General features: G+C 43.0%; 2 protein-coding genes across 2 annotated transcripts; both read right to left on the minus strand.

The window, feature by feature from the left end:
• Positions 1–1,190: 1,190 nt before the first annotated feature.
• On the minus strand, positions 1,191–25,842 carry LOC141773590 (uncharacterized). Its single transcript, XM_074645434.1, has 23 exons — positions 25,830–25,842; positions 25,125–25,247; positions 23,031–25,013; positions 21,824–21,957; positions 21,128–21,295; positions 20,829–21,008; positions 18,464–19,055; positions 17,498–17,647; positions 17,115–17,332; positions 15,180–15,255; positions 14,033–14,323; positions 12,982–13,218; positions 12,757–12,909; positions 11,155–11,333; positions 9,684–9,876; positions 9,460–9,579; positions 9,260–9,379; positions 8,485–8,505; positions 8,312–8,373; positions 8,038–8,230; positions 7,783–7,911; positions 6,690–6,825; positions 1,191–2,489 (listed from the first exon to the last, which is right to left on the minus strand). Exons 1-23 carry the CDS (start codon positions 25,840–25,842, stop codon positions 2,348–2,350), a joined length of 5,613 nt encoding a protein of 1,870 aa, XP_074501535.1. The 3' UTR covers positions 1,191–2,347.
• Positions 25,492–27,964, minus strand: LOC141773516 (uncharacterized). Its single transcript, XM_074645370.1, has one exon. It carries the CDS (start codon positions 27,875–27,877, stop codon positions 25,844–25,846), a length of 2,034 nt encoding a protein of 677 aa, XP_074501471.1. The 5' UTR covers positions 27,878–27,964; the 3' UTR covers positions 25,492–25,843.

The raw sequence follows: 27,964 nt of genomic DNA on the forward strand, positions 1-27,964 counted from the left end.
TTTAGAGTCCACAATTAACCTAACCTGCATGTCTTTGGACTGTGGGAGGAAACCGGAGTACCCGGAGAAAACCCACGCTAACACGGGGAGAACATGCAAACTCCACACAGAAGGGTCCCAAGCTGGATTCGAACCTGCAACCCTCTAGCTGTGAGGCGCCAGTGCTAACCACTGCACCACCGTGCAGCCCCACCCTGACCATAATAAGATTTGAAAATGGCATGATCACTTTTAAAGATATTGAGTCTTTACACACCTATGAACTATCAGCAGCTTGACAAATATCATTTGCAGGAAGATCACAATGTGATATTAATTTTCCTGTCTAATGGGAGGTCAGAGGTCAGGGTGAGCTGCAGAGGAAATCCCTAGAGTGGGTACGGATTGGACCTTCTTGTTAAAGGATATCTTGAAATCACACTCTGTTCCCAGACTAGTAAAGTGATCCGTTGTTTAAAACAGAGGTTCTCAATCTTTTCCGCCAAGGACCCCTTACAAGATAGAGAATATACCGGGGACCCCCTCATGTATGTCCCTTGGAGATATTAGACATGTATTAAACATATTTGCAGATCCTAAGAGTTATAGATTTGATGGATTAGAGCGTAAAGATTGTAAGATTGTACCAACCCAGTCATCAGAATTTTTTTTAGTATTGTACGTTTCTGCAAAGCACGGGATACGTTGAATGTCGACGTTTCTGAACCAAACAAAAAGTTTCATAATACATTTTCTCTCAGCCTCCCTCAGCTTCGGCCTCATCACGTTTAGCAGAAATGCATAATGCCATGTGTTTAACGTTGTGAAACAATTGGTTAGGTTTAGGCAACAAAACTACTTGGTTAAGGTTAAAAAAACACAAAGTAACGTGACAAAGTAACGTGACAAAGTAACGTGACAAAGTAACGTAACAACGCAACGTAAAAACGTAACGTAGCGTAACATAGCGTAACATAGCGTAACATAGCGTAACGTAGCGTGACGTAGCGTAACGTAGCGTGACGTAGCGTAACGTAATGCATAAAACAACGTAACATAAAACAACGTTACATAACAAGCGTTTCACATGGAACACAAACAGCTCTCCTGGGTGAAAGTGTAGATTTAAAAAATGTAATATTATTTGTCAAACTATGAAGACTTTTGTAAAAAAAAAAAAAAGATGTGATAATTTAAATGAATGAATCTGAAAACTTTTCACGGACCCCCTTCCAGACTGCCATGAACCCCTGGGGGTCCCCGGACCCCACTTTGAGAATCACTGGTTTACAACATCAACATCCAAGTTATTGAAATAATATCACCACCACAGCACAATGTTGCTAAAGTGGCACTTTTAATGATTTACAATATATTTACACGTCGTTGTGACAGTCCAGATTTACAAAAGACAGCTGCCGGTTGAAACACTGAGTTAATCTGCTGTGTTAAATTAACTGGGACACAATGCAGCAATGAACAATAATTTAGAGTGTAATCCCAAAGTGAGATAAATGCTTTTAGAAAACAGTGTCACCTCCGGTCTAATGGATTGCGTGTTTGCAGAATAATAACACATGAATTGAATCCACTATGTTTTTTTGTGAGTATGAGTGATGCAAATATGGATGCATTACTATAACAGACCCGAAGGCAGGAGCCTGACGCCAGGTATTCTGGCAGATGCTAATGTTCCTATGAAGGAGGCTGTTGGCCTGGTATCAGCTGGAAACTAAAGACCACTGCAGTGGTTTACTTTTCATCAGCATCTCCAGCCAACAGATTGTTGAGTTCTGCTGGGTCAGACTCTCGACTGTAAACTGTTGTCCTGGCAGAAAAAAAAACTTCCAGCTCAAACTTGGCAGGTCCATCGCTCAGTGGATCGGAAATAATTGACTTTAAAAGTCACTCAGGTTTAATTACTCATTTGTTATGATATAAATAAGAGACATTCATCTTGTCTTTATAAAACATATACAGTGGCTCCAAAAGTGCAAGTGTGTGCGCTTTTTAGTGTTTAAAAGGTGACCTTGGTATTTTTAAACCTGGACCCTATTTTCCCATATTTTTGTGTCTAAGTGACTAATGGGGACAACAATTTTTGACATTGGTCCAGTATTGAGGGATAACGCAGCAAAAACAAGCACTTTTAGTGGACGTACATTGACGGTGAAAAGTTGCCACGAGCGATTACATTGCAGCCTGTTTAGCAGCTGCCGTCTGCAGCGTTCTCCCTCGATTTAAAAAAATTGTTGTCCCTTTTAGTCACTTAGACACAAAACATGGGAAAATAGAGTCCAGCTTGAAAAATACCAAAGTTACCCTTTAAGTGATTTGCACCTGTGCATGTATGTGGTTTTAGTGAGTGCTATCTGTAGCGTGGCCTGGGTATGTAGTGGTCTAGGATCCGTGGGCTGCAGTGGGTTACGTATTGTAAGGCCGGGTCGGAGTAGTTGAAGGGCGGAGGGTTGTACTGCTCCTGGATGTAGCCTGGCATCGTGTTGGGGAGGCTGGAAGAAAACACATGAGCCAATCAGAACGCAGGAGGAAACAAGAAATCAAGATGCTGTAAAGTGGCAAATATGTTGAGTGGTGTCCGTATTATGTCTTGCACAGGAGTTAACGTCTTTAGCCTCTTCTGCGTGGATCATTATGTACTGTCAAACTGCTACTAGTGGCGATTTATCTCACTTATCAGTGCCAGGAGTTGCATTTCTGCACATTTTGTACTTTTTGCAGTGAATTCCTGGCTCTGATTAGTGCCTCTCCATCCAGTAGACAATCATTTCAGGCAATTTATGGAAATGTTTGGATGGGCAGCAGTTGTTGTGGAGTACTCAGTGACTCATGAATATTCATGCGGGCTCTAGCCTAGATATTCTGAGTGCTGAAAGATGCTGAAATCTGGAGGCTAAAGCTGATTAAAAAGCTGAAACACACATCCCGAATGCTTCTCCAGACTCGCTGATTTGCAGTTCAGATGTTTTGGATTGTATATCATTATGGTTGTCCTTTGTGCAAATATGTATATCCTCTCTGATAATGAGGTACAGACGGTGCAACCTGGTGAATCCTTCTGTGAATACAAGAACAAAGGAAAAAAACAACACAATTCTTGCCAATGAGATCCGTCAGACCCTTCGTTTGGTCTATTGATTACAGTTAATGGTGTATTCAAATCCACTGAAGATTAATGCAAATTGTAGTCAAGGTCCAGAGATTTTTGTATATCATGAATTTTATAGTATTCTACAGATATAATGCTGCAAAACATTGTGAAAACCTACAAAAGGAACATTGGAAACATTAAATTAAACAATTCCTGCTCCATCACATCCCACACATCTGGGACCTTAAGCACCGAATTATTATATCATACCACATAATCCAAGTATCTCTATCGAACAACATAATCCCACAATGCTGGCGCCGACCCCAGCCGTTATATCCATAGGGTCTAGTTTACTGATGGGAGAGAAAGCAGGCCAGTCATCAGGGGGATTATGTGTCTCTGTGGCCCACTAACACCTGGCCCAGATGCCATGCATCTGTACACACAAGGACACATTATGATGCACTGCTATGCACATTCACACGCAGGCACACATGCACTTGGATACGAGATGTACTTCATTCAACCTGGTACATTCAGCTTTGTATTAAAATCCTACTGTGATCTAATATTTTTTATTGTGAATGACATTTAAGTCTGTGTGGTCTCGCTAAATCCTAAAAAGAAAATGCAATCCTCAATAGCAAACACCACACATTTTTATTTTAATTTAAAAGAATAGTTTGACATTTTGGGAACATTTCGTGCCGAGAGTTAGATGATTAGATTGATACCATTCTCATAACTATATGGTAAATATGAAGCGGCGTACCTTAGCTTAGTTTAGCATAAAGGCTGGCTCTGTCCAAAGCATTGACTATATATAAAAAGTTTTATTATAGAAGGTTAAGCTTACTTAATATTTTTTTTTTTTTTGTGTGCGATAAATTCGCACGTCAATATATTTTTTCGAACTGTTGTTTTTGTGTTGCGCTGTTTTCGTGAAAATGCAATGTTATCTTTTTCAGAACAAGGCCAATTTTCTGAGCTTTCACAATGCAGATAAAGACATTAACCAATCATGTGTGGAACGCGTTGAGTTGCGCCTATATTTATGAAACAACAACACGGAGGCTCTGTAGTCAAAACCAGGACGGCAAACTTTATTACTTCTTTCAACCTTGAAAAAGGCAGAGCAGAAAAGCCTTAGACATATAATATTCGCAGGTGAGTATTTCGCATTTTCATGACATTTATTCGACACGCCCCTGGTGTGTAAAGGCCTTTAGCATATCGAAGTATGATTGGTATCAATCTGCTCATCTGACTCTCAACAAGAAAGCAAATAAGCATACTGTATTTACCCAAAGTCAAACTATTCCTTAAAGTAATTACATTGGATGGTTGTATTTAGCCTTTTTTTCTGTGAGCAAACAGCACCTCTTATCTATCTGTGGATGTGTTACCCTCATCATCTAACTGCATATTCTAACTGCAAACATTCCTCAGTGTTACCCAAGTGCAGTTTCATAACTCGGACCAAAGCTGTTAGTAGGAAGTGTTTTTGTTTAATATAGTAAGAGAGTGGGCAGTCCGTCCTCCAACTGAGAAGTTAAATACAAGAAGAAGGCAGTGCTGCAGCAGCAGTACGGAGGACGAGATTTAAAGCCTTCAAGTTGCTGTAAAGGATTGTCTCTGGGCAGACCTACTTGACTACTGTACCTTGAAATACAGTGTGTGTGTGTGTGTGTGTGTGTGTGTGTGTGTGTGTGTGCGTGCGTGTGTGTGTGAGTGTGGTCTGCTCATCCTCTGCAGCAGTAAATTTTGTGGTGACCTGCGATGAACCCTGCCTCGCCCCGCCCAGAGGAGCTGCTGACCCACCTAAACACAGCTTTTTATTCATCAGAGCTTTAATGCACCACAGTGGTTTAGCCATTGTTTTCAAGGCCTGTGTGACTATTAACGTAAAGTCTTAGCGAGGCTGTGATGCTCATTACATAATAGAAAACATGTATGATGAGTGATGCTCTCTGCACACCGGAACATGATTGTTGGTCTTAGATCCTTAACATTAGTGAGGCAAAAAACATTAAAGGGATAGTTTGGGTGTTTTGAAGTGGGGTTGTATGAGGTTCTTATCCATAGTCGGTGTATAACCTACAGTAGATGACGGTCAGCAGCCCCCAGTTTGGAGAAACAGACAGGAGCACCGACACCGGAACAAAGCAATACAGTGCTGTGGACGGGGCCGGCAGCAAAATGCATTTTAGCTACCAAAAAGAAAGGCTCACCTAAAAGAAACAATATCAGTTTAAGTGTACGCTATATTTAGAATATTTTCACCTCTTTATCTTGCCGTCAGACAGCCCTTTCCTTCTCATTTCCGACGGCAAACTGAACTGATAGTGAAATTTATCTATGCTCTCTCCAAAGCCAGCAGGCTCAAAAGACAAAAACAGTATAGATACGTTTCACTTTCAGTTCAGTTCACTGTTGGAAAATATTCTAAATGTAGTGTACACTTAAGCTGATCTTTATTTTTTTAGGTGAGCCTTTCTTTTAGGTGGCTAAAATACATTTTACTGCCAACCCCATCAACAGCACTGTACTGCTTTGCTTCGGTGTCTGTACTCCTGTGTGTTTCCCGACGCTGAGGGCATGCCGACCGTCATCTACTGTAGGTAATACACTGACTATGGATAAGCACCTCATACAACCCCACTTCAAAACACCTGAACTATCCCTTTAGGGAAGGCTCGTCGGGATGATAATATGAGGGTGAACAAAATGCCAGCTCACCGGGGTGCGGCCTAAATCTCACTGTATGATGTTTTTCTCACAATAAATCCCTTTACAATGGCAAAATTAAGATAAAAAATAACACATTTAAATGTCTGAGTTTGAATGCAACAGGCCAGTGCAAACACAGTTTTTGTTTGAACTGCACATGGGCGTCTTCCTGTAGGAGCGTCGGCGTCTTTATTGCCTGTTTGTTCTTGTTGGTTTCCAGTTGCACTAATACTGACATGCTAAGATGGAGCTGCAGAAGGAGAGGATGGCTTGGTGGTGCCAAAAGAAAAAGCCATGTTGATACATGAATCAAAAGCACTGAAGCAAAGAGTCTTTGGCCTTTTGGTCGTCTCTGAGGACTCTATAGCCATAGTTTTACTGGGGGACATCTATGCTTAGAGATCCCCGGTGGGGGTGACTGGCCCGCACAATAATAAGAAAGCAAGGAATGCAATGAAAGTTATATTTAGCTATTTTTTGGCAAAAAAATTTACTTATTGGAACAGAGGTTATGGTTTCAAAGAGGAGAAATATATTATTCTCCTGGAGTGGTTGGAGAATTTTCCATGATTTATTATTATTATTGATTTTTTGTTGCTGCAAAACTGGGTCACCATCATAAATATCCTTTGTGAATCTAAGCTGACCAAAGCTACAGAGTTTCAGAAAACACCTTTCAAGCCCATATGGATTGTTTGGTAATCAAAATATAGTTTTTTGGTGGAGCATTCCTTTGAATATAATCCTTATCAGCACAAAAAAAGTGTACCGTAAGAATATCATCATCAGGAGCTTTGATCGAACTCTTATCTTTATAATTCAGCCAGCCATTCATGTTGTGTATAAAGTAAAAACAGGTGTAACTTACTCTCCGGTAACTGTCTTTTTGCAGCAGCAGAAACAGGCCAGTGCAGCCAGCAGCAGCAGCAAAAGCAGAGGGATGCCGATGCCCAGAACCAGACCCAGAAGCAGGTCTAACTCCATGTCATTCTTCTCGCCTCTGTCTGCAAAGGGTCAAGTCAAACCAAGTCATGACAAATGTTTTCAGTCACAGAATGTTTTAGAGTGAGAAAAGACAGGATAAATGTAAGCGTGTCAAACTATGCAATGATTTTATATTAAAGGTGCAGTGTGTAGGATTTGGCACCATCTAGCGGTGAGGATGCAGATTGCAACCAACTGAAACTCCCGCGTGCCAAGCGTGTTGGAGAACTACGGTGGCAGACGTAAAACACTGGCTCTATTTAGAGCCAGTGTTTTGTTTGTCCGTTCTGGGCTACTGTAGAAATGGATATAAACGTCTCTTTCTAAGCTAAAGAAAAAAAGAAATCCTCATACAACGATTTGATATCTTACGAAAAGTTATTCCTCATTTTTCATGCGTTTTCCTACAAATCTCCAGCAACACGTGATGCACGCGTGAATTTCCGCTCCAGTCTTTTCAAAATAAACTTCACAGGAAACAATTTGGATGGGTTTAGGCAACAAAACAATATAGTTAGGTTTAGGAAAAGATCGTAGTTTGGAATAAAATAACACTGGAAGTGGCGTAACTTAAGTACAGAAGTTACGTGACAAATAAGTCAACGTTGATTTCTGGTTTCACACGGGGTACGAACACCGGTCTCCTGGGCGAGACCCACCCATCCACCTGAACCTCCTCTTTACACGGCGTTTGTCGCTCTTTATACTTCCTGGTTCACGATTACGTGGATTACATACAAATTGATTTTGTGGGATATACACAAATTACAGGGCACTTACTTTTCATAGGTATAGCTACGAACAGTGTATGAGAACAGCCTGAACAAAATCACACTAAAGAAAACATATTTATTAATATTATATTCCATTTCAGCCAATAGATCCCCCTAAATGCTACACACCGGCCCTTTAAATCATGACCTACAAAATGGCTACACCACCTGCAAGGTGGATGTAAAGTACGCTCAGATGCTCACCGAATACACAGGACTGGGTTTCATCCACATCAGTCGTGCCGTTGCAAACACACCTGTAGCCTCCGTACGTGTTGGTGCAGAGGGCAGGATGGACGCACGCCGCCTCCTTGGCCTTACACTCATCCAGATCTGTAGGAGTGGACAGTCCAACAGCAGGTGGGAGAGAGAAGTAGTCTCAGCAACATGTAATTGATGGCTTAACAGTTGAACAACAGTTGAACAAAAAGTGAAAATCAAAAAGTTTTGTTAGTTTACCATCAACTTCTACGGTTCTGATGGAGTAGTGGCTGCTGACTCTGGCAAGGTAGTCTCTGATGTACCAGTGGGGTGTGTCGCTGGACACGTTGATGCGATACTCGGACACACCTGGACTGGAGCTCTGAACTGGAGCCATCTTGCTGGCGTTGTAGAATTTGTTCTTGAAACCCAGCGACAGGATGTCCACCAGCTGAGAGAGACGGAGAAACAGATTATCACTATGCAGTATAGACATTTATATAGATTTATTTAATTATATTATTAATGTTACCTGTTTGAGTCCATCAGATTTGTTCTCCGTCCAGCCCATCGTGACGTTGAACACATTATGCCCTACAAATACACAACAGCTGTGTTATGACCTCTTATTACCATATATGGGCATGTTTTACCATGGTAACACCAGAGAATGATAAAGCTAATGAACCGTATGGGAGGTCTTACCTGGAGGATTGGCAGAGTCACCTGCAGAGAAACACATCATTCAGAACGGCATTAAATACACAGATGTGTGAGTGTATTATATTTAATTAACACTCAGTGATTACAATCATATTTTATTTGTGTGTTACTGGTAATGCACTCATAAATAGATGCATGTTCCTTTGAGACCAACTAGTGATTTTATGACACTTCAACAAGCACTTTCAGTTAGTTTAGCTGCTGTAAAGAGGAGAGCCGCACAGTTTTATAGCCCTGTTGAGGAACCTGTTGTGGGTTTTGTTTTGGACCTTTAGAATATAAGAGGCAGCAATCTCTGTAGTTATGTTTATTTATGTATGAGAGGCAGTGGATCTACAACAGGAGTCAATGTGAGCTGTCTGCACACATGTGAACTCCAGGATTTACACTTGGATTTTTTGGATCCTACAGGAGGTACATGAGGTCACCAAAATCCAAGCACTAACAGTGTGAGCTGTCGCACCCTAAAAAAAGCTGTTAGGACAGGTGGGCAAATGCCAATCAAGTCTGTACATGCTCACCAATCACAATCATGTCATGTGAAAGTTAATGTTGTTGCACAACAATAAAAGTACCTGAAAACCAAACAAACAGGGATGCCTCACACAGGCATCATCCTTCCTTTAACCCTTGTGCTTCACTTTAAAAAAGTTGCTTTGTTTACATAATTTAAAAAAATTAAGTTATTTCCTGAATTAGTCATAAAATCGTCAGCTGTTGGCTAAATGATAGCAAACACGTATGATTGTGCACGTACCACATCCATCAGTGTCTTTGGTCTTCTGGTATCTACAGTAGCAATCCACAGAGCCGGGCGTGTTCTTACACTCAAACTTAGCATTGGGGCACGTAGCGAGCTCTGCACACTCATCTATATCTGTAATACAGAAAAAGAGGGTTAAAACATTATAAATTAAATGTGCTGTTGTTCATACTGAAGTGTTGGGTGTTCAGTACCTGTGCAATTGACTCCGTTTCCTGTGAAGCCAGGCTTACAGGTGCAGTTGAAGTTTTGTTTGGTGCTGAGGCAGACGGCGTCTTTGTGACAGGGGAAGGGGAACGGAGGGACGCACATGTCTGAGAACGTACACAGAGAAGCAAGAATGAGATCAAGTATAGTGTTTATGGGGTCCATTTTTTTCTCAAAACCTGATAATGCGACTGCACAAAGAGCTACAGACCGTGCTCAAAGCACTTGTATCCTTCTTTCCCCCCAGAGACTGTATTATCAGGACACTCTCCACAGGTGAACTCGCCGGGCTCGGACTCTGAAAGGCACTGCACCCCTCGGAAACAGGGTTTGCCTCGGCATACGTCTGCAGCCTTCCCACAGAACTTTCCACTGAATCCCTCTGGACACAGGCACCCCACCACCTGGGAGGGAAGAATAATGAACACATGAATACATTCAAAAAAGATACTACAGTCTGGGGTGAAGTCACAAAGAATGGATCGCGGCCGCTGATAGCACCATGAATAGTGCATCAATGCAACCGCTATCTGCCCCGTCTCAAGGTTCGATTCACAAAAGATATTGCCGTAATAATACTGCAGCGCAAACATGCCCGTAATGTTTTGCAGCTTTTGCAGAGTGCAATTTGCTCTTTTTTGGGTCCGATTGCAAATATCCATGTGGCAAAGTATAAATGCGCTTGAGGCCAAAAAGCCCAGGATTTTGGGTAAGGAGAGAGAGTGAAGAAATCATTTATTTGTTTATTTAATAACCTTATTTAGGCTATTTTTTCCTCACTGTAACTGCACTGTAATTAGCGCTGATCTTTGTGAATAGACTGATCTTTGCACTAAGGCTCATTTGCATAAAAAGGGCCCAATTTTGCACCAAAAACATGCATATTACCTCATTTAAATACATGCAAAAAGCACATTGAGGAGTGCATTTCACCATTTGCTGGTGATTTGAGAATTACACGGTTACTTTTTGTCTTATTTGTGCAAGTCTAGCAGCCGCAAAAGCTTCACAATCCTTTTGTGAATTCGCCCCTGAGTGTCTTATTTTGGCTACACAGTTTATGATGGACTTAATATTACACGGCTTTGTCGAATACTGATTGGTCAATCACAGCGTTCTATGGTCTGTTATATCTTTATAGCAGACCGTTGCTATGTATAACAGGCCGTTGCTATGTATAACAGGCCGTTGCTATATACTGTATAATAGACTGTTGCTATGTGTACCAGACCGTTGCTATGGAAGCAGTTCTGATGTCGGACTCGGGCGGATCGTTTTTGTGTGAAACTATTGATTTATTTAGTAAGTAGCTGTGTAATAAGTGGGATAATGTACAGCTAGCGATTATTGTTGTGAAATAAACCCCTTCAGGGAAATGCGGTTTATTTCACAGCGGTTCGCTGTGCATTATCCCTTACTTATAAGAGCTGAGGTAGAACTTCGAAAAAAAACAAACTCACACGCATTAACACCAGCCAAAATGACCGAAACATTTTAAATTAAAAGGCCAAAAATGTCTCCAGTGATGCATAAGGGTTAATTAGAAATCCCTCCTTACAAAAAAATAATTGTATCTGCACTATACCTGCGTATTCCTGTTCAGGGTCAACATCAGCACAAACAAATGGAGCTCTGTATGTGAGGTGATGAATAGAGTGATAATGACAACTCAAAAAATGTACCTGGAAAGTTCCCTTCTGATGGTTTTCAGTGATGCTGTCATACTGGCAGGAGCCTCCGTTGAGGCAGTTGCAGACGCGCAGGATCGGGGTGAACAGGGAGCTGGTGAGCTCGTCACTCACTTTGATGGTCAGCTGGACGGGCTGTGTGGTCAGGGGCCTCCATGTCAGGAAGCCGTCACCTGGAGCGGAAAGCACATGGGTCATATAACAGTATGGTGAAGCCTGCACAACAGAAACTCATTCATACACATTCATAGACAATAATAATAGCAGGGGAACATGACGGGATACTTAAAGGGATAGTTTGGGTGTTTTGAAGTGGGGTTGTATGAGGCACTTATCGATAGTCAGTGTATTATCTACAGTAGATGGCGGTCGGCACGCCCCCATCTAAAAAAATCAATATCTCTTTAAGTGTACACTATATTTCATATATTTTCCCCGGGTTTCCTTGCCGTCCGACAGCCCTTTCTGACAGGGAACTGAAGCCGTTATCTATGCTCTCTACAAAGCCACCAGACTGCATTGAAAAAAACTGTAAGTTTACCTTGCAGTACACAGAGGTTGCTGGTCTACCGCCGCCTCAATTATTGTGTGACTTTGGTAAATCCAGACTAACCCTTTAAAACACCAAAGTCACACAATAACACAAACAAACTAACCGATCGAGGCGGCGGTAGCCCCGCAACTCCTGTGTTCTGCCAGGTAAAATTACTGTTTTTGTTAAAGGAGTCTGGTTGCTTTAGCGAGAGCATAGATGGATACAACGGCTTCAGTTCCCCATCGGAAAAGGGCTGTCTGACGGCAAGGTAAAGCTGTGAAAAAATCAAAAATATATAGTGTACACTTAAACTGATTTTGATATTTTTAGGTGAGTCTTTCTTTTAGGTGGCTAAAATACGTTTTGCTGCTGATCCCCTCCACAGCAGTACATCATCTACTGTAGGTAATACACTGACTATTGGATAAGTGACTTTGACCGTTGCCATGGTATTCGACCTCCAAATCAGTATTTGAATGCTTCGTTTTTTTAGTTTTTTTTATATTTAAGTATCTAGTAATAATGTATGAATCCCAAAATACCCCATGAAATAAGGAATAATCCCACATTATTCATATTGATTAATTATTATTAGTTATTCTCAGACGGATATCGCTGTTTGTTATGTGTAGAGGTGCGTGTGGTTACAGTAGTGCGGCAGCGGCACTGTCAGCCCTACATACAACCCCACTTGAAAACTCCCAAACTATACCTTTAAGATGCAATACCATTGTCTTCCTCTGGTTTAATAATAAAAAAAAACATGACAATTCTACATTTACAACAGTATTTTTTGTAGCAGCATTAGTAATTCGTTGTAATAGTATTCATTGTTTGTGCATTCTGTATGCCTGTGCGTGTCTCTCTCTGAGTGACCCATCCACTGACTCAGCTCTGAAATGTCCCATCTGCCGAAAGACTTCACTGCTGGCTACAGCAGTAGGCTCACCATCCCACTAACAAATGTCAACAGTAACGTCATCTGTAGCATCGATGGAGGAGGAGGAGGAGGGGGGTGCAGGCTCTCTTTGGTATGAAGATTTGAGTGAAAAGTGTCTCACCGCTGCCTATGGTGGTCCGTGCAGGCCTGGGGTGGAGCAGTGAGTAGGTGATGGCGTCTCCATTTAGGTCCTGAGCCACAATCTGAATGTTGACGGTAGAGTTGACCTTAACTTGGATCACTGTGGGCTTTGTTACTATGGGAGGCATGTTACCTAACAGACCACAACAAATTAGTACAGGTCAATGGTGAAAAACCTTTCAACAAAATAGTGGAGCCATCTTACCATAGATCAAAGCCAGATTTTGATATTGCTGCTTTGCGTCCAGAGTCAGCAGGCCCAGGTCAGAGCTGCCGGTTGCTATGGCGTCGTGGACGCACTGCATGTTGCCTTTACAGATTCTCCTCTTCTCCTCCACCTCAGCAGGACTGATGTTTTCCAGCAGCTGCTCAGAGGAGGCGGACTCCAGGGGAACCAGTGGAGGTGGAGAGAGCAACAGGCTCTCTGGGAGGGGAACTGCCCCTAAAAACACACACAGGTTCAGAGATGAGGATGTTAGGGGCGGGTGTAGAAACACGCCATAAATTGTCTCGATGATGGCCATCGTACGGGTCTGGGTTCGGGAATGCCTGACCCACTAATTGTTACGTATTAGGCTGACAACAAAATGTTCAGTACAGGGAGTCCAAGCATTGTACAATGTCATTCATGACCAGCGGTTAACCTCTGGGTCTGTAAAGTGAAGCCAAAGCTGAAGTGCCTTAAAATTGTATTCTTTCTAATAGCCAGCAGGGGGCGGAAAATCAGGGGGAACCAGCTCCTCTGGTTGCTAAAAGAAGTCTGACTGTATAGAAGTCTATGAGAAAATGAGCCTACTTCTCACTTGATTTATTACCTCAGTAAACATGAGTTTATGGTCTCAATCGCTAGTTTCAAGTCTTCTTCAATACAGCATGATGTTCATTTAGTAAATTATGGTCCCGTTTAGAGTCAAATAGACCATAAAGCAGGGGATGCTTTAGGGCGTGGCTACCTTGTGATTGACATGTCGCTACCACGGTGTTGTCCGTGTTATCATCTTTCAGTTCATGAAAGTTAATTGTAACATTTTGGTCGCCTAAAAACGACCCCTTTCACAGTACATACAGTCATTTGATCCGTTGTTAATATAAAAATATTGATTATAGCATCTTAAAATGCTGACCAAAAGCCTCCAGAATCTATCCAGCTACTGCATCAGACGGGCAGCTAAAGGTAGAAAAGAAAGAGCAGCTTATAACTTTTCTCTTCAAGCACGATTAAATAGTATAGCTGTATGACTCTATGGTGGACTCACAGGACATGCCAAACTTGTGCAGTCTCTCCTCTGAGGGCGGGTTGAGGTCCGTTGAGGTGAGGAGCCTGCCGTCGGACATGAGGAAATCATCAGAGCGAATGGAGCTCCAGAGACCCATGAGACCCACAGTGCGGTTGTAGAAGGTCTGAGGAACCTCCACCATGGCCGCCATCTGATTGTGGCCCACAACCCGCCACACCACCACGTGGAGACCACCGGCGTACACAGCCGCACAGCGATTCACTGACACACAGCGCACAGCAAAGTCCTTCTCACCCATGTGCACGACACCTGGAAGGACAGTTATGACAATGAAGACATCAGATACCCAACTTTTAAGACTTAAAAATACATACTTGTGCAGGTTGTGTTTGATAATAAGCTCACATTTTCAAATTAAGGCACAACAGGTAAAAACATTGTTTTTCATGCACTGGTCAATTTTGAGATTTTGGGCTGGGAAAGGAAACTTCCAAAATACATATTTAGGCGTTTATTTTACTACTTTGTCTGTTTGCATCTGTAGATTTCTCCTAAATTCACCAAAAGTTAGTATTAGGTACTGCCCAATTTGCATATTAAAAAAAAAAAATTCTGAAAACTTGTAATACAAAAAATAATTGTCTTAATGTAACTAATCAACTGGGGAAGTTTCATGGTGATATCTATTAGTTAAATTTTTTTACCCTATTCACCCGTAGTGTAAAGGCCGTTTTCTCAAAGTGAGTTTTTTCTCACTCTGAGCCAGAAATCTCCTCTTCAGTAGCATTTAGATACACTAAACTTTCCAGTTTCATTCCTATCTTTATTCTGAAGGTTTTTACAGAGGAGTTTGAGTTCATATATCATTCATAGCCTGATTTATTGAACATTTTATTCCTAAAAACATGGCGAAAATGGATTTTTTTTTTATGGCTGTTGACAGTATTTTCGGATTTATATGGAGTGATGAAAAGAGACTCCCTCTGTAAAAACCTTTGACTCTAATATGTCAACAAAATGAAACCAGAATTTTGAACTTGGTTTTATCCAATGTTGGATTGCATACAAAGGCATTTTTTTTTTTATCTGCTTCTGCACTATGATGTCTCATACAAAAGCAAAACAGCTTTGTAATTGTGTGTCAGATGTGTGTGGTGATCATTACCAACTGTGACTGGGACCTCAATGTTGTCCACAAAAACCTGCAGTCCGTCTCCTTTCTCCACACATCTCCATTCAATCTGAAAATAATACATGGATATATTAGAGAGAGGTTGAAGCAGAATATGATCTACCATTTATTTTAGCCTGCTTTAACAACTGGATGGGTCGTTTTTTTGCAGCGCAGATGAGATACTCGAGTACTTTGTCTACCATTCAGAAACCTGTGATTGTCTTGACTCTAAGGTTCTGTACTTGGGTCATTACCCATCCATCTCGCACTCCAAAAAGCTTGATAGAAATAGTATTAAATATGTGGAACAACTATTTGAGGTCAGATAAGTTAATGGTACATTTTCCTCCCAAAGATCTTGATACTGAAACTCTCTTATTCCTCATCAATCCAGAGAGAAGATTACTGATGTTTAAAGAGTAGAAGAAAAAGAGCAGATATGCACTCATTCGCTCTCTTTCCCAGAGTTAAATGAGAAAATTGATAACCCTCTTAAACATGAAAGCGCCATCAATCTGCTACGGAAGCCCTGAGAGGCCAGTGAGAGAAAAATAAATGTGGTTTTCCATTTCAAGTCTGATCAAAATGGGTTTTTTTCTCCTGTGTTTATGACTTAAGAACAGGTGGGAAAAAGGTTTTACCAGGATCATGTTTCTAAGTTCCTTAAAAAAATGTCATCTGTGTAACAGGTGGGGGGGAATGTATTTAAGTTTGCCAAGTGAAAAAAAGTCAGGAATATTTTTTTGTTAATGTTTGTTGCTGTAATAATCATTTTGGCCACAAGAGGCTGAAGTGCACCACTACCCCCGTCTTCTACATAGGACTAAAAGCATTCATGTTTTCTTCCAGGTGAGTTTTAATATTCTCCATGCACTACTTTTAAACTTGTGTCTCTAAATATTCTGTCTATAATTTTATTAATCCTATTTTAACGCTTTTAATCACATGGTTCTTTTGCATGAATTGTTTTAACGTTATAGTATGATTGTTTTACCCTTTATGTGAAGCAACTTGAGATTTCACTGTATTTTAAAATGTGGTATATAAATTAAATATATTAGTAGTAGTAGTAGTAGTAGTATAAAAATAAACACAAGGTACACGTTATCTTATCATCTTATACAGTATATATTCACTTAGTCCCATATACATATAGCTCTATGTACATAATCTCTCTGTGTATATATATATATATATATATATATATATATATATATATATATAAAAAACTCCATCTGTATATAACATTTATTCTTTATAAAACTCTTATACAATTTTTTTTATACAATAATTTATCAGTATGCAACTTATAGTTAAGCTCTTATTCATCAGAATATAACACATGTCTATCTACAATCTGTATAAATGTACAGTATATGCCTATGTACATACACCACATACTGTATATACTAATTTTTGTATATATTGTCTTATCAGCACTTTACTACTTTGCACTCTGGTTAGATGCAAAACTGCATTTCGTTGTACTTGTACTTGTAATATGTGCAATGACAATAAAGTTGATTCTAATCTAATCTAATGTAAATTAAAAGTCACCTGGAAGAAAAATGAATCCTTAGAAAAAGGATCCTTCCAAAACTTTTTTTCACGTTTTCACATATGATATAAAAAATAAAAAGTAACTTAGAAAAGTATACAGGCAAAACCTTTTTTTTTTTTAACTGTTCTTACAGAAACAATTCACATCAGACTTACAAAATGGATGGAGACATTTTTTTGTCCTCTCAGGGCTTCCATAATCTCCTCATCTAACCCTCAGAAAGAAAGTCAATAGGCTTATTTCCCAAAATGTAACAACTCCTTTAAGACACACAAACTCTCTCTCACACACAGTCACATTGTCTTCCCTCTACACACACACACACACACATACACACATACACGCGCACGCACAACCACCCTGACCTTGCCAATGCCCTGGTGGAAGGCAGCCATGCGAACCACCACTGGGACCCCAATGATCCCCTGTGCGTCTGTGTGCAGCTTGTCAGTCTGTCCTTGCAGGGTGAAGATATTAGAGCCGGTGCTGGAGGAGAGACGCAGTATCACAAACTCTCCCAGGGCCTTGAAGGAGTACTCCGTCCCATCGAAGGTGATGAAATGGAGGCTGCCGTACACCATCGCTGCAAGGGAAATCATTTAATCTCATCATATTATGGTCTCGTTTGATTAAAAAGGTACATACAGCAGGTTCTCTCTGGGAATAGAAAGACTGCTGATCATCAGGACTGGATGTATACACCAGTATCACTTATCTACTGATTACTGTACAGTATGTGATCCCTCACCCAAACCCTGCGTCGCCTTCTCGGTCAGAGTGCCGCCGTACACGCTGGCCCAGCTGTAACCTTGGCAACGGTCCAGTGGTCTCTTGTTGAGGTAAAGGTCACACAGAGGAGACTCGACACAACACCACTGGAACGGCAGGAGATCTTCATCTGGAGAGAGAAGTTTGATTGAATACTGTGGTTTAATGTAACTAAGTACATGTACTCAAGTACATACTTGTACTTTACTTGAGTATTTCCATTTTCTGCTACTTTATACTTCTTCTCCACTCCATCTCAGAGGGAAATACTGTACTTCTTACGCCACTACATTTAAGTTGACACTTATTTTTTACATAAAAACATATGATGTGCTCATATGAAGCAGTATTATACTACTTATCTACACAGTAGTACACAAAGTTTCTAAAATTAGCTCCATTTTGACGAACTACAACATTAAAATACTCTTACATGTGCTTGTTACTGATAAAACAGACTAATAGCATATTCTATAATAATGTAACACCGTGCATAATACTATTATGTATTTTTACTTTTGATACTTTTAGTGCATTTTGCTGACAATACTTAATCTGTACTTTTACTTCAGTAACATTTTGAATTCAGAACTTTTACTTGTAGTTGAGTATTGTTAGACTGTGGTATTTCTACTTTTACTTAAGTAAAGAGTGTGAGTACTTCTGAGACACCTCTGTGTCGTACTTTGTCCTTGAGCAAGGCACTAACATCTTACAGTAACTCGTAATAATCATATCCACTAACTAACTAACTTTTTTCTGCCTATTGGTACGTGAAAATATTTAAAACCAAGTCAATAATAGGAACTTCTTCTCATATTTGAGTGTAGGTATTACTGTATTCCTATGCATTAATCACTAATATGTTGAAGGGTACAATCCAAAGCTCCGTTAGATACATTGACATTTCTGGATTTGACCAAAAATAGAAAATCACATGTATTACCGATGTGTTTTTGGATGCTGTGTCCGGAGAAGTAGCGCTCATTGTACCCAGCCAGCAGGGCGCCATCCGGTTCATAAACACACCTCCTCCCTGAACCGTGTGTGTTGGACAGGACGGACCGGAAGACGTGCCCCCCTGCGCCCCCCCACCGCTGACCCCTCAGCGTCTTCACCCTCGCACCCGGATCATCCGTATCCTGCAGGAACGACAGGTCCTCCTGAGCCTGTGTGCGGGTGCAGGGACACGAGGACAGCTCCATTGTCCACTTGGCAGGGTCGGGCTCCTTCATCGCCCACGCCTGGCACCTGAGACGGGAATCCATGTCCGACCCCGCTGGTCCTGTCAAATCATACACCTGCTGACCTAACTTCCCCATGACCCCTTCCACCTGCTGAGGTCTGTATCTGCCTCCGGGCCCGAAAAGGTTTTCTGGGGGAACAGTGGGCTCCTGGTGGGAGGATTCTCCATCCGAGTAGCCGATGAGAGCGTCGTGGTGTTGCCTCTGGCCGGGACCCCAGAGCATCTCCCCGTACCGCAGAAGGGCGAAGGAGCGCTCCCCATCCGTGGTCACACTACACTGGAAGGTGTTTGTCTGGAAATGACAAATCAGACCTTCATGATCTGCATGATTTAAAACAATTATACTTGAAACTCTGACAACCCGCCGGCGGGCCCGGCCTCTACTCTATCTTTCAGAGGATGTTGCAGGCTGAGTTTTCAAGCTAGAGTGAAGATATGAAACTAGAAAACCTAAGGAATCGATTGGTACCGACCTCTGACCTCAAGATATGTGACTGAAAATGGGTTCTATGGGTACCCACGAGTCTCCCCTTTACAGACATGCCCACTTTATGATAATCACATGCAGTTTGGGGCAAAAACATGCAGTTTTTTCATGCAGTATAAATGTGATATTTTCACCTATTCTAAAAATGATGTGTGAATATTTCTGCATACTGGGATCCCTAAACAGTCTTGGGATTGCATATATTGGGTATCACTGTAAAGCTGAGACTTATGTGGATCCAATGAGCCCAACTGTATTCATGTGTGATGATGTTAGTCTCCATAGTAGCCATTTCATTGTAGTGAGACCATTTTTTGGAACTTGACCTCACTGTATAAAATGACCTGTGGTGACCTCTAGGATAATCACAGCCTCATGAAACTTTACAACCACAAACTACAGACCTTGAGCATTCAGAGGATGGATGGCTTTCCTAGGTAGATTGACAATAAGGGTGTTTCTGAGCAGTTTCCAGAACAGAAGTGCTCGCCATCCAATTACCGAAAAATGCAGCTCTTGCAGAAATCTCCAAATGTCAAAAGTTTTTGATACCAAATGACAGCATGGCTTTTTCTACGGTGTTCCTCAAGATATTGGTGTCCTAATGGGGTATTTTGGAGGGATTATTGATCATTTTTATTAATTCTCAAGTGGTAAAAAAAGGTTAAAATTAGCACTAAATCTTTGTAACAAATGGTATCAACCCAAAAATTGCTGCAACAATTTCTGAGACATAAGTGAGCACTGGGATGGTCATCATATTCTTCCATCATAATATGTTAAACCCCTTATACATTTTCACAATTTATTTTGATTGATTACTTTAATAATTAATTTGTATTTCTGATTTATGACTAGAACAACTTGACACACAGTGCTGACCTCAAATTAATCTTCAGGTTTCCAGCTTTCAGATGATGTACACCACTTCTATGTGACATCTACTGGTGACTATCTATCTCCCTTTGAACATCCCCGGCCCCCTCCTCTACCCCTCTAAAAACAGAGGGTTGACTGGTAAAGGGTTAAAGGATCTATTAAGTGTCATAATTCATCCTGATTTTAATCAACCACTGTATCACTGACAAGAACAGCAATGCAAAAATGACATTGCAAGAAGACATACGATAGAAAAGGTGGCAGCAGATCTTACTACACTCTGCATTCAAGCCCCGTAGGTGAAACAGCCCCAAGGTGGCACCAAAGCTAAACAAAGCAGCACAAGTGTTTCAGGAACTCTGCTTTCTTTGAGCTGACGGTCTAAGGGTTCATATTTCAAATATAACAATAGCATATAAAGTAGGACAAGCACGCAAGCAAACAGTAACACTCCCTGCTCCATCACACCTTTCACTGAGGCTCGTACATAGAGGTTTAAGGGATAGGTGGAGTTTTAGTCAGATAGAGTTTCAAATCATGATAATAATAGTGATCTTATTATAATCTTTTTTATTGATTTTGATTATCAAAAAAGAAAATAACAACAACTCTGTATCATATAAAGATGTATTTGCATAATTGGTCCAGGAAACCGCACACAGTATTAGTCACCAAAGCACAACATTTGAGTGTCTTTACCTCTGAGAAGTTGATCTTCTGGTAGGAGACGGGCATCACGTGGTCCCAGGTGATCTTGAGGATCCAGGTCGGGGTGAAGGCAGGCTTTCCTCTCCGCTCCTCAAACTTTGTCACTTCGTCTGCCGTGCGGTTAAACACTATCTGGGAGTAGACGTCTTTCATATCCAGCTCATGGTACTCCTGAAAGATTAGAAAAAGAAAAGGAGGAGGAATATCATTAGATATGACAAGGCCGCTTGTTTTGTGAATTGCATCTCTATCAAATCTTTTTCAGACCATGACCCATGATGACATCTAACCTGATAGAGCAGCCGTCCGTCCCCCTGGGTGAGGTCAGCATCATCCCAAAACGCCGCCACCAGAGCCTCGTTCATGTTGTCAGGGAAACCGCTGGCTAAAGGAGCCGGGATCAGGTACTGCTCATTCTCAGTGGCAGATTGAAAATGGACAAGGCCGTTGTCAGAAAACTGAGAAAGGAAAGAAGAAGAAGAAGTAGAAGAAGAAAGAAACCTTTATTTGTCATATACATACAGGTACATACATGATATTTGACCTCTGCATTTAACCCATCCTAAGTATTTTAGGAGCAGTGGGCTGCTGTAAGCGCCCAGAGAAAGGGAGATAGAGATGTGATATCAGACATACTGTATGTCAAAAGAAGTTGACTGGCTATCAAATATCCCCCCCGTAATATTAAGCCTGGACCCCCCTCTGGACCCCCTTACTGTGGCGAATACTTTCGTACATTTTTCACCCCACATTTATCCCCAAAGGGGAAGTTGTAATTATTCATGGGCAGTGATGAATTAAATGTACGTTTATCACCCACTGAATGAGTATTCCTGTGTTGTATTGGTATATGTGTAAACCTACGGGGGTGGTGATATGTAACAGTTGTGCTTAATATATTTGATACCTAAAATCACAGCCTGGCCTCCCTCTTTGAAATGGTCTAGAACCACCACTGGTGGCAGATAAAGAAATAATAAACTCACATAAATCCTGTCGTACGGTTTTCCCATAACGGGGAAATACATCGGTGGTTTGATGTACGGGGAATTTCCATCTTCAGTGTCCATCTTCACTCCTTTATCACCAACCTCTGCTCCGAAGGGGTACAGGCTGCTCTCTACGGGGGAGCACAGACAGCTAATCAGTGGCAAAACTAAACATATTATAATATCATCAACCAAACAAACAAGCTCACTTGTTAACAGCTGTATTAGGGCCAGGCATAAGGAAAAAAATAATAGGAGGAAGATTTCTTTCATTTTGCATTTTGAGAATGAAGTTGATATGTCGAGAATAGACGTCAAACTTCTGAGAATAAATCATACCAGCGTTAGCACGTATACTTAAATTTAAATTTTATTTTGGACATTGTGTTGGAAAAATACAAACATGTGCACATTCCTAAGGTCATGACAGGTGACACTCATTGCCCTTAAGCCTCTGGGCTCTCAGCCTTGAACATTTATGTTGATGTTTGTTTGCCCACTTGCAAGTGTTTATTAAACCTTTAAAAGACTTTCTCTTGATTTTCGAGTCCTTCTTTACAGAAATTGCCTCCACAGACATTTAGATTTTATTATCGAAATGCAAAATAATAATTTTTGAAAATCCTCCTTTTGTTTTTTTTCCTTATGCCTGGCCCGATTACTCCAACATTACATATAACTTAAATGTTTAAGCTGAAATTCGAAGTAAAAAATATTTGACTTAATAATCTTAGGGAATTTAATTTGATACAATTTTTAATTTTTTAATTTTTTAATTTATTTTTACAATTTATTAGTTTAATCTCAGAAATTCTGAGTTTTTTCTTGTAAAATTCTGACTTAATAATCTTGGAGAATATCTGGGTTTTTTCTCGTAAATTCAGAGTTTTTTTCTCGTAACGTTGAGTTTTTATCATAAATTTACCACGATTATCCAAGTTTTTCTTTCATAAATGTAATACTTTAATCTCAGAAATTCTCAGAATATTACCCCCCTTTCCGGGTTCCATTATTTTTTGGCCCTAATACGCCATCATAGATTTCTACTTGAAACCAAGGTCATTTTTTAGGTCATCAAACACTGACATTATTGAGATACAAGGTTTTCACCTGACAACAATGATGTAACATTTCAAGAATGCCTTAAAATGTTGACAGTCAAAGAAAAGTAATAAGTACTACGATTAACAAAGGCATAACCAACCCGTCTGAGTCATCATTCTGCACACTGTGCTGTTTTTAGGACAGGAGCAGCTGTAAGACCCCGGCAGGTTGGTGCAGGACGTTTGTCCAGGACATGCCGTGGTTGACAAACACTCATCCAAGTCCACACATCCTCCTTCTCCATGACCGTTGTCTTTAGTTGCCTTCCAGCCTCGACTGCAGGAGCATGTGAAGCCTCCTGCGTGGTTGGAGCAGGTGGCAGCAGAGTGACAGAGCCCGTTAGCCTGTTGGCACTCGTCAAAGTCTACACACAGTGACCCGATGCTCACAAAGCCGGGCGTGCACAGGCATACAAACGACCCCGGGGTGTTGTGGCAGCGAGCGAGAGGGTGGCACGGTTCGGTCAGGGCGACGCACTCGTCCACGTCTTTGCACCAGGAGCCGTTTCCAGCGAAGCCTAGAGGGCAGTGGCACGAAAAGGAGCCACGGGTGTTCCAGCACCGTGCCGAGGTGTGGCACGGCGAATCCACACACTCATCGGTGTCGACACATGCCTGTTTCTCTTCGTGGTACCCCGACGGACAAGAGCAGTTGTACGCTCCAGGTAGGTTGGTGCACACCTGGTCAAAGCTGCAGGTGGTGTTGTCCTTGCATTCGTCGATATCCTCGCAGCCAGCGCTAATGGGTTTATACCCAGGAGAACACTGGCAGGAGAAGGACCCTGCTGTGTTGTTGCATAATGCGTGCTCAGGACAAGGTGCGCCATTTGGGTCGTTACATTCGTCCACATCCTGACACTCCGTACCGTTCACAATAAACCCCTCGTTACAGGGGCAGCGGTAAGACCCCGGGTTGTTGACGCAAGTTGAATGATGCTGACACACTGAAGCGTTGAGGGAGCACTCATCCACATCCACGCACTCTGTCCCATTACTCCAGAATCCGGTGTTGCATTCACAGTAATACGAACCGACGGCGTTCATACACGTGCCGTTGGTGCAAAGCTCCCCCAGCTCCACGTCGCCGCATTCATCGACGTCCACGCACGAGTCATTCACGCTGGAAAACCCGGCGTCGCAAAGACACAGGTGGCTCCCGTTGGTGTTGATGCACGTGCTATACTCAGGGCAGGAGGAGTTGTCTCGGCACTCATCGATATCTTCGCAGTCGGTGTTGTTGCCTTGGTAACCTTCCCAGCACTCACAGACAAAAGATCCAACTGTGTTCAGGCAGTTGGAGAATTGAGGACACTGGATGAAGCCAAGGGAGCACTCATCTACGTCCAAACACAGGGAGCCGTTGCCGGAGAAGCCTCGGTCACAGGTGCATTCGTAGCTGCCCTCTATGTTAGCACAGGTGCTGTTGTCAGGGCAGGTGAAGTTCCCCGTCACACATTCGTTTATGTCCTGACAATGCGTCCCGTTGTCCTGAAACCCGTCCCAGCAGTCACAGATGTAGGAGCCATTAGTGTTGAAGCAGTAGGAGAAAGACGGGCAGACTTGCGATTCGACACATTCATCCACATCCCAGCATTCGGTGCCGCTTCCTTCATAACCATCTTCGCACCGGCAGTAGAAGGAACCCCGGTGTAGGTGGCACTCGGCTAGCGGGTGGCACACGCTGCTAGCATTCATGCAGGCGACCTCACTCACGCACGTACCCTCGTCATACACCTGGTCCAAGATACACGAGCACGTGTAGGAACCAGGGGTGTTGGTGCACGTCATGTTCCTGCTGCAGGTCGTGGCCAGTTGACATTCATCCGTATCCTCGCAGACAAAGCCGTCGCCCTGGTATCCACCCTGGCACTGGCAGATATAGGAGCCGTTTGTGTTGCGGCACAAAGCCTGGGCGCTGCAGTTGTGCGGCAGGGTGGAGTTCTGCTCGCACTCATTCACGTCCTGGCAGTCAAAGCCATCGCCCTCCATGCCGGGCGGGCAGGCACACTGGAAAGATCCAGGCGTGTTAGCGCAGCTGGCAACTGGATGGCATCCTCCGTTTTGGACTTGGCACTCATCAAAGTCTATAATTTATCCAAAATGGGACAGTGTCAGGGAAACAGCCCCACATGGTGCTAAAGGGGAGTCCACTTATGGGGGCTAAAGATGTTTAATAATGAAGAGTTGATACGTACCAGAGCAGTTCTTCCCGTCACCGGTGAAGCCACTGAGACAGAAGCAGAGATGGTTGCCGATTGTGTTGACACACTGAGCAAACTCACTGCACTCGTGCTGTCCCGTTTCACACTCGTCCACATCTAGAGAGAAAGAGAGGGAGATAATTAAGCTTAACAGCATCCCGTCAGAGTGAATGATTTACATAGGAACTTTTATTAAGTGAGGTAAAATAAATGGCTGAGTTTGGTGGCTACGGACACAAAGGAAAATTTGAAACAGAGCCAAGCTGGAGTCTGCCGTCTCTGAGCAGCTGTCTATCACTCGTGAAGTCCGATCAAACGGTCACACTAGGCAGCGCTGATCAAATATTAATCAATATTCTGTTACTGTAATGCCTATTTCTCTCCTCAAATGTTTTCAGAAACATCTTGTAGTTTACTGTTTAGCTGTAAAATGAGAAAGTTTGTGACCCGGAAGCCATGTTGAGATCTGTTGAAGAAATACCAAGCACCGCCCACCAGCCGGAGCACAGCCAATAGGAACGCTCTCTCTCTAAAATGACCTGTGATTGGCCAAAGTCTCCCATCACGGGCTAGATTTTTTAAAGCCTGAAAACAGAGCCATGAGGAGGTGCAGAAGTCTAGTTTTCTCTCAGAACACTTGAATTACAATATGCTGAAAGATTATTATGGATTTTTTGCCCGATGATGCCAAAAATATACTGCCTACTGCCATTTTAATCACGCTTTATAGATTTATTTGAAAATAACAATAAAATAACTGTCTTACCGAGACATTGTGTTCCATTGAGAACGTAGCCTTTTTTGCAGACACAGGAAAACGATCCTGGGATGTTCTGACACTCCGTTTCATTCTGAGGACAAATGTCTTCCCTCTGGCACTCATCTATGTCAGAGCACGCCAGGCCGTCGCCCTCGTAACCCAGGTCACACACACACTGGTATCCAGCCGGCGATCGGTGGCACAGGCCTTGACTGTGGCAGGCGGGTTCACACAGCAGACTGGGTGACACACAGGTGCCATTGAGGGCCAATGTCCCATTCAGACATGAGCAGACGTGAGCACCGGGGGAGTTGATGCACTTTGAGAAGGCTGGGCAATCAGAGAGGGCGCACTCGTCCACATCCTGACAGGAGAAGCCATCACCTTTGAACCCCTGCTGACAGGCGCAAAAGAAGTCTCCGATGACGTTGGTGCACAGCGCCCGTGGGTGGCACGTACCCTCCGCAGAACACTCATCTATATCTTCGCACTGGGTGCCATTTACTGAAAAACCTCGCTTACAGGTGCAGGTGTGGGACCCAATGGTGTTGAGGCATGTGGCGTTGACGTGGCACGGGTTGTCTTTGCACTCATCCATATCAACGCAGGCCATGTTGCTGGCAGGGCGGTAGTAACCGACCCGGCAGGGGCACTCGTACGACCCGTCGATGTTCTTGCACTCTTCGTTCACCTGGCATGGATTGTTCTGTTCCTGACACTCATTTATATCCTGACAAAGAGTCCGGTTCACCAAGATGAAGCCTGCCTGGCACAGGCAAGAGAAGGAACCCTGGTCGTTGACGCATATCGCTTTATTTCTGCAACCTCCGTTATCCACCAGACACTCGTTCACATCACCGCAAAGGTTCACCCCGTCTCCAGAGTAACCCGCCTGACAGGTGCAGTTGTAGGAGCCAGGGAGGTTAAAGCAAATGGCATTGGAGTGGCACTGCTGAGCCAGCAAGCACTCATCCTCATCCACACACGTGAAGCCGTCTCCCCTGTACCCTGCTGAGCACTCACAAGAGAAGGAGCCAGGTGAGTTTGTGCAGATGGCGTACGGGCTGCAGCGCCCTTCCACGCACTCATCCTGGTCGTGGCACTTGGAGTTATTGAAGACGAAGCCACTGCCGCAGTCGCAGTAATGTGACCCCCCGGTGTTGACGCAGGTGGTCGTAGAAGGGCAGATGTTGGGTGTTGCACACTCATTAATGTCTTCACACAGTCGACCGTCTCCTATAAAACCTCCCAAACAGGAGCACTCGTAGCTCCCGAGCCTGTTGATGCAAGCAGCGCTCGGGTCACATTGGTTGTCTCCATTGCATTCATTCACATCTGCACACGTCAGTCCATTTCCGGCAAAACCGCTGTTGCAGGTGCACCGGTACGACCCCATGATGTTAAGGCAGTCTGCGTACAGACTGCAGGTGTTAGTTTCACATTCATCGATGTCCACGCAGCTCTGTCCGTTACTTTCAAAGCCGCTGCTGCACAGGCAGCGGTAGGAGCCAGGTAGGTTTTTACAGCCTCTGTAGCCGAGTGAAGAAGAGCACACTCGAGGAGTCTCTGAGCATTCATCTATGTCCAGACACAGGTAGTTTCCGTTGCCCTTGTAGCCGGCGTTACAAGTACACACATAGGACCCATCATTGTTGGTGCAGGTGGCGTTCCAGTGGCAGATCTTCTGGTTGGCACATTCGTTAATATCAACACACTGGAAGCCGTTGCCTTTGTAGCCGACTTTACACTGGCACTGTCGCCCACCCTGGTAGTTAATACAGAGCGCTTTGGCATGGCAACCCCCATTCTCTTTCTGGCACTCGTCGATGTCCTCGCAGTTGGAGCCATCTCCGACGTATCCGCTGAGGCAGTCGCAGCTGTAGCTGCCCAGGTTGTTGTTGCAGCGGGCCTGCGAGTGACAGCCATGCAGGCCCGTGAGACATTCGTCGATGTCAGTGCACACCAGGCCGCCGCCCTGCCAGCCCATGAGGCACGAGCAGGTGAAGGAGTCTCTGACCTTCAGACACTCGGCCTGAGGGTGGCACTTGCTGCCCGCCGCCTCGCAGTCCTTCAG

This window comes from Sebastes fasciatus, chromosome 9 (genome assembly GCF_043250625.1).
Source record: "Sebastes fasciatus isolate fSebFas1 chromosome 9, fSebFas1.pri, whole genome shotgun sequence".
Taxonomy (NCBI): Eukaryota; Metazoa; Chordata; class Actinopteri; order Perciformes; family Sebastidae; genus Sebastes; species Sebastes fasciatus.

Excerpts from the sequence above, each read along its gene's own strand:
- LOC141773590 (XM_074645434.1), bottom strand. Across the intron at positions 21,009-21,127 it reads ACGGACGGCTGCTCTATCAG|GAGTACCATGAGCTGGATAT; the intron begins GTTAGATGTCAT and ends CTAATCTTTCAG. Across the intron at positions 7,912-8,037 it reads CAGAACCGTAGAAGTTGATG|ATCTGGATGAGTGTAAGGCC; the intron begins GTAAACTAACAA and ends CCACTCCTACAG.
- LOC141773516 (XM_074645370.1), bottom strand. The coding sequence starts at position 27,877 with ATGGGCTGGCAGGGCGGCGGCCTGGTGTGCACTGACATCGACGAATGT.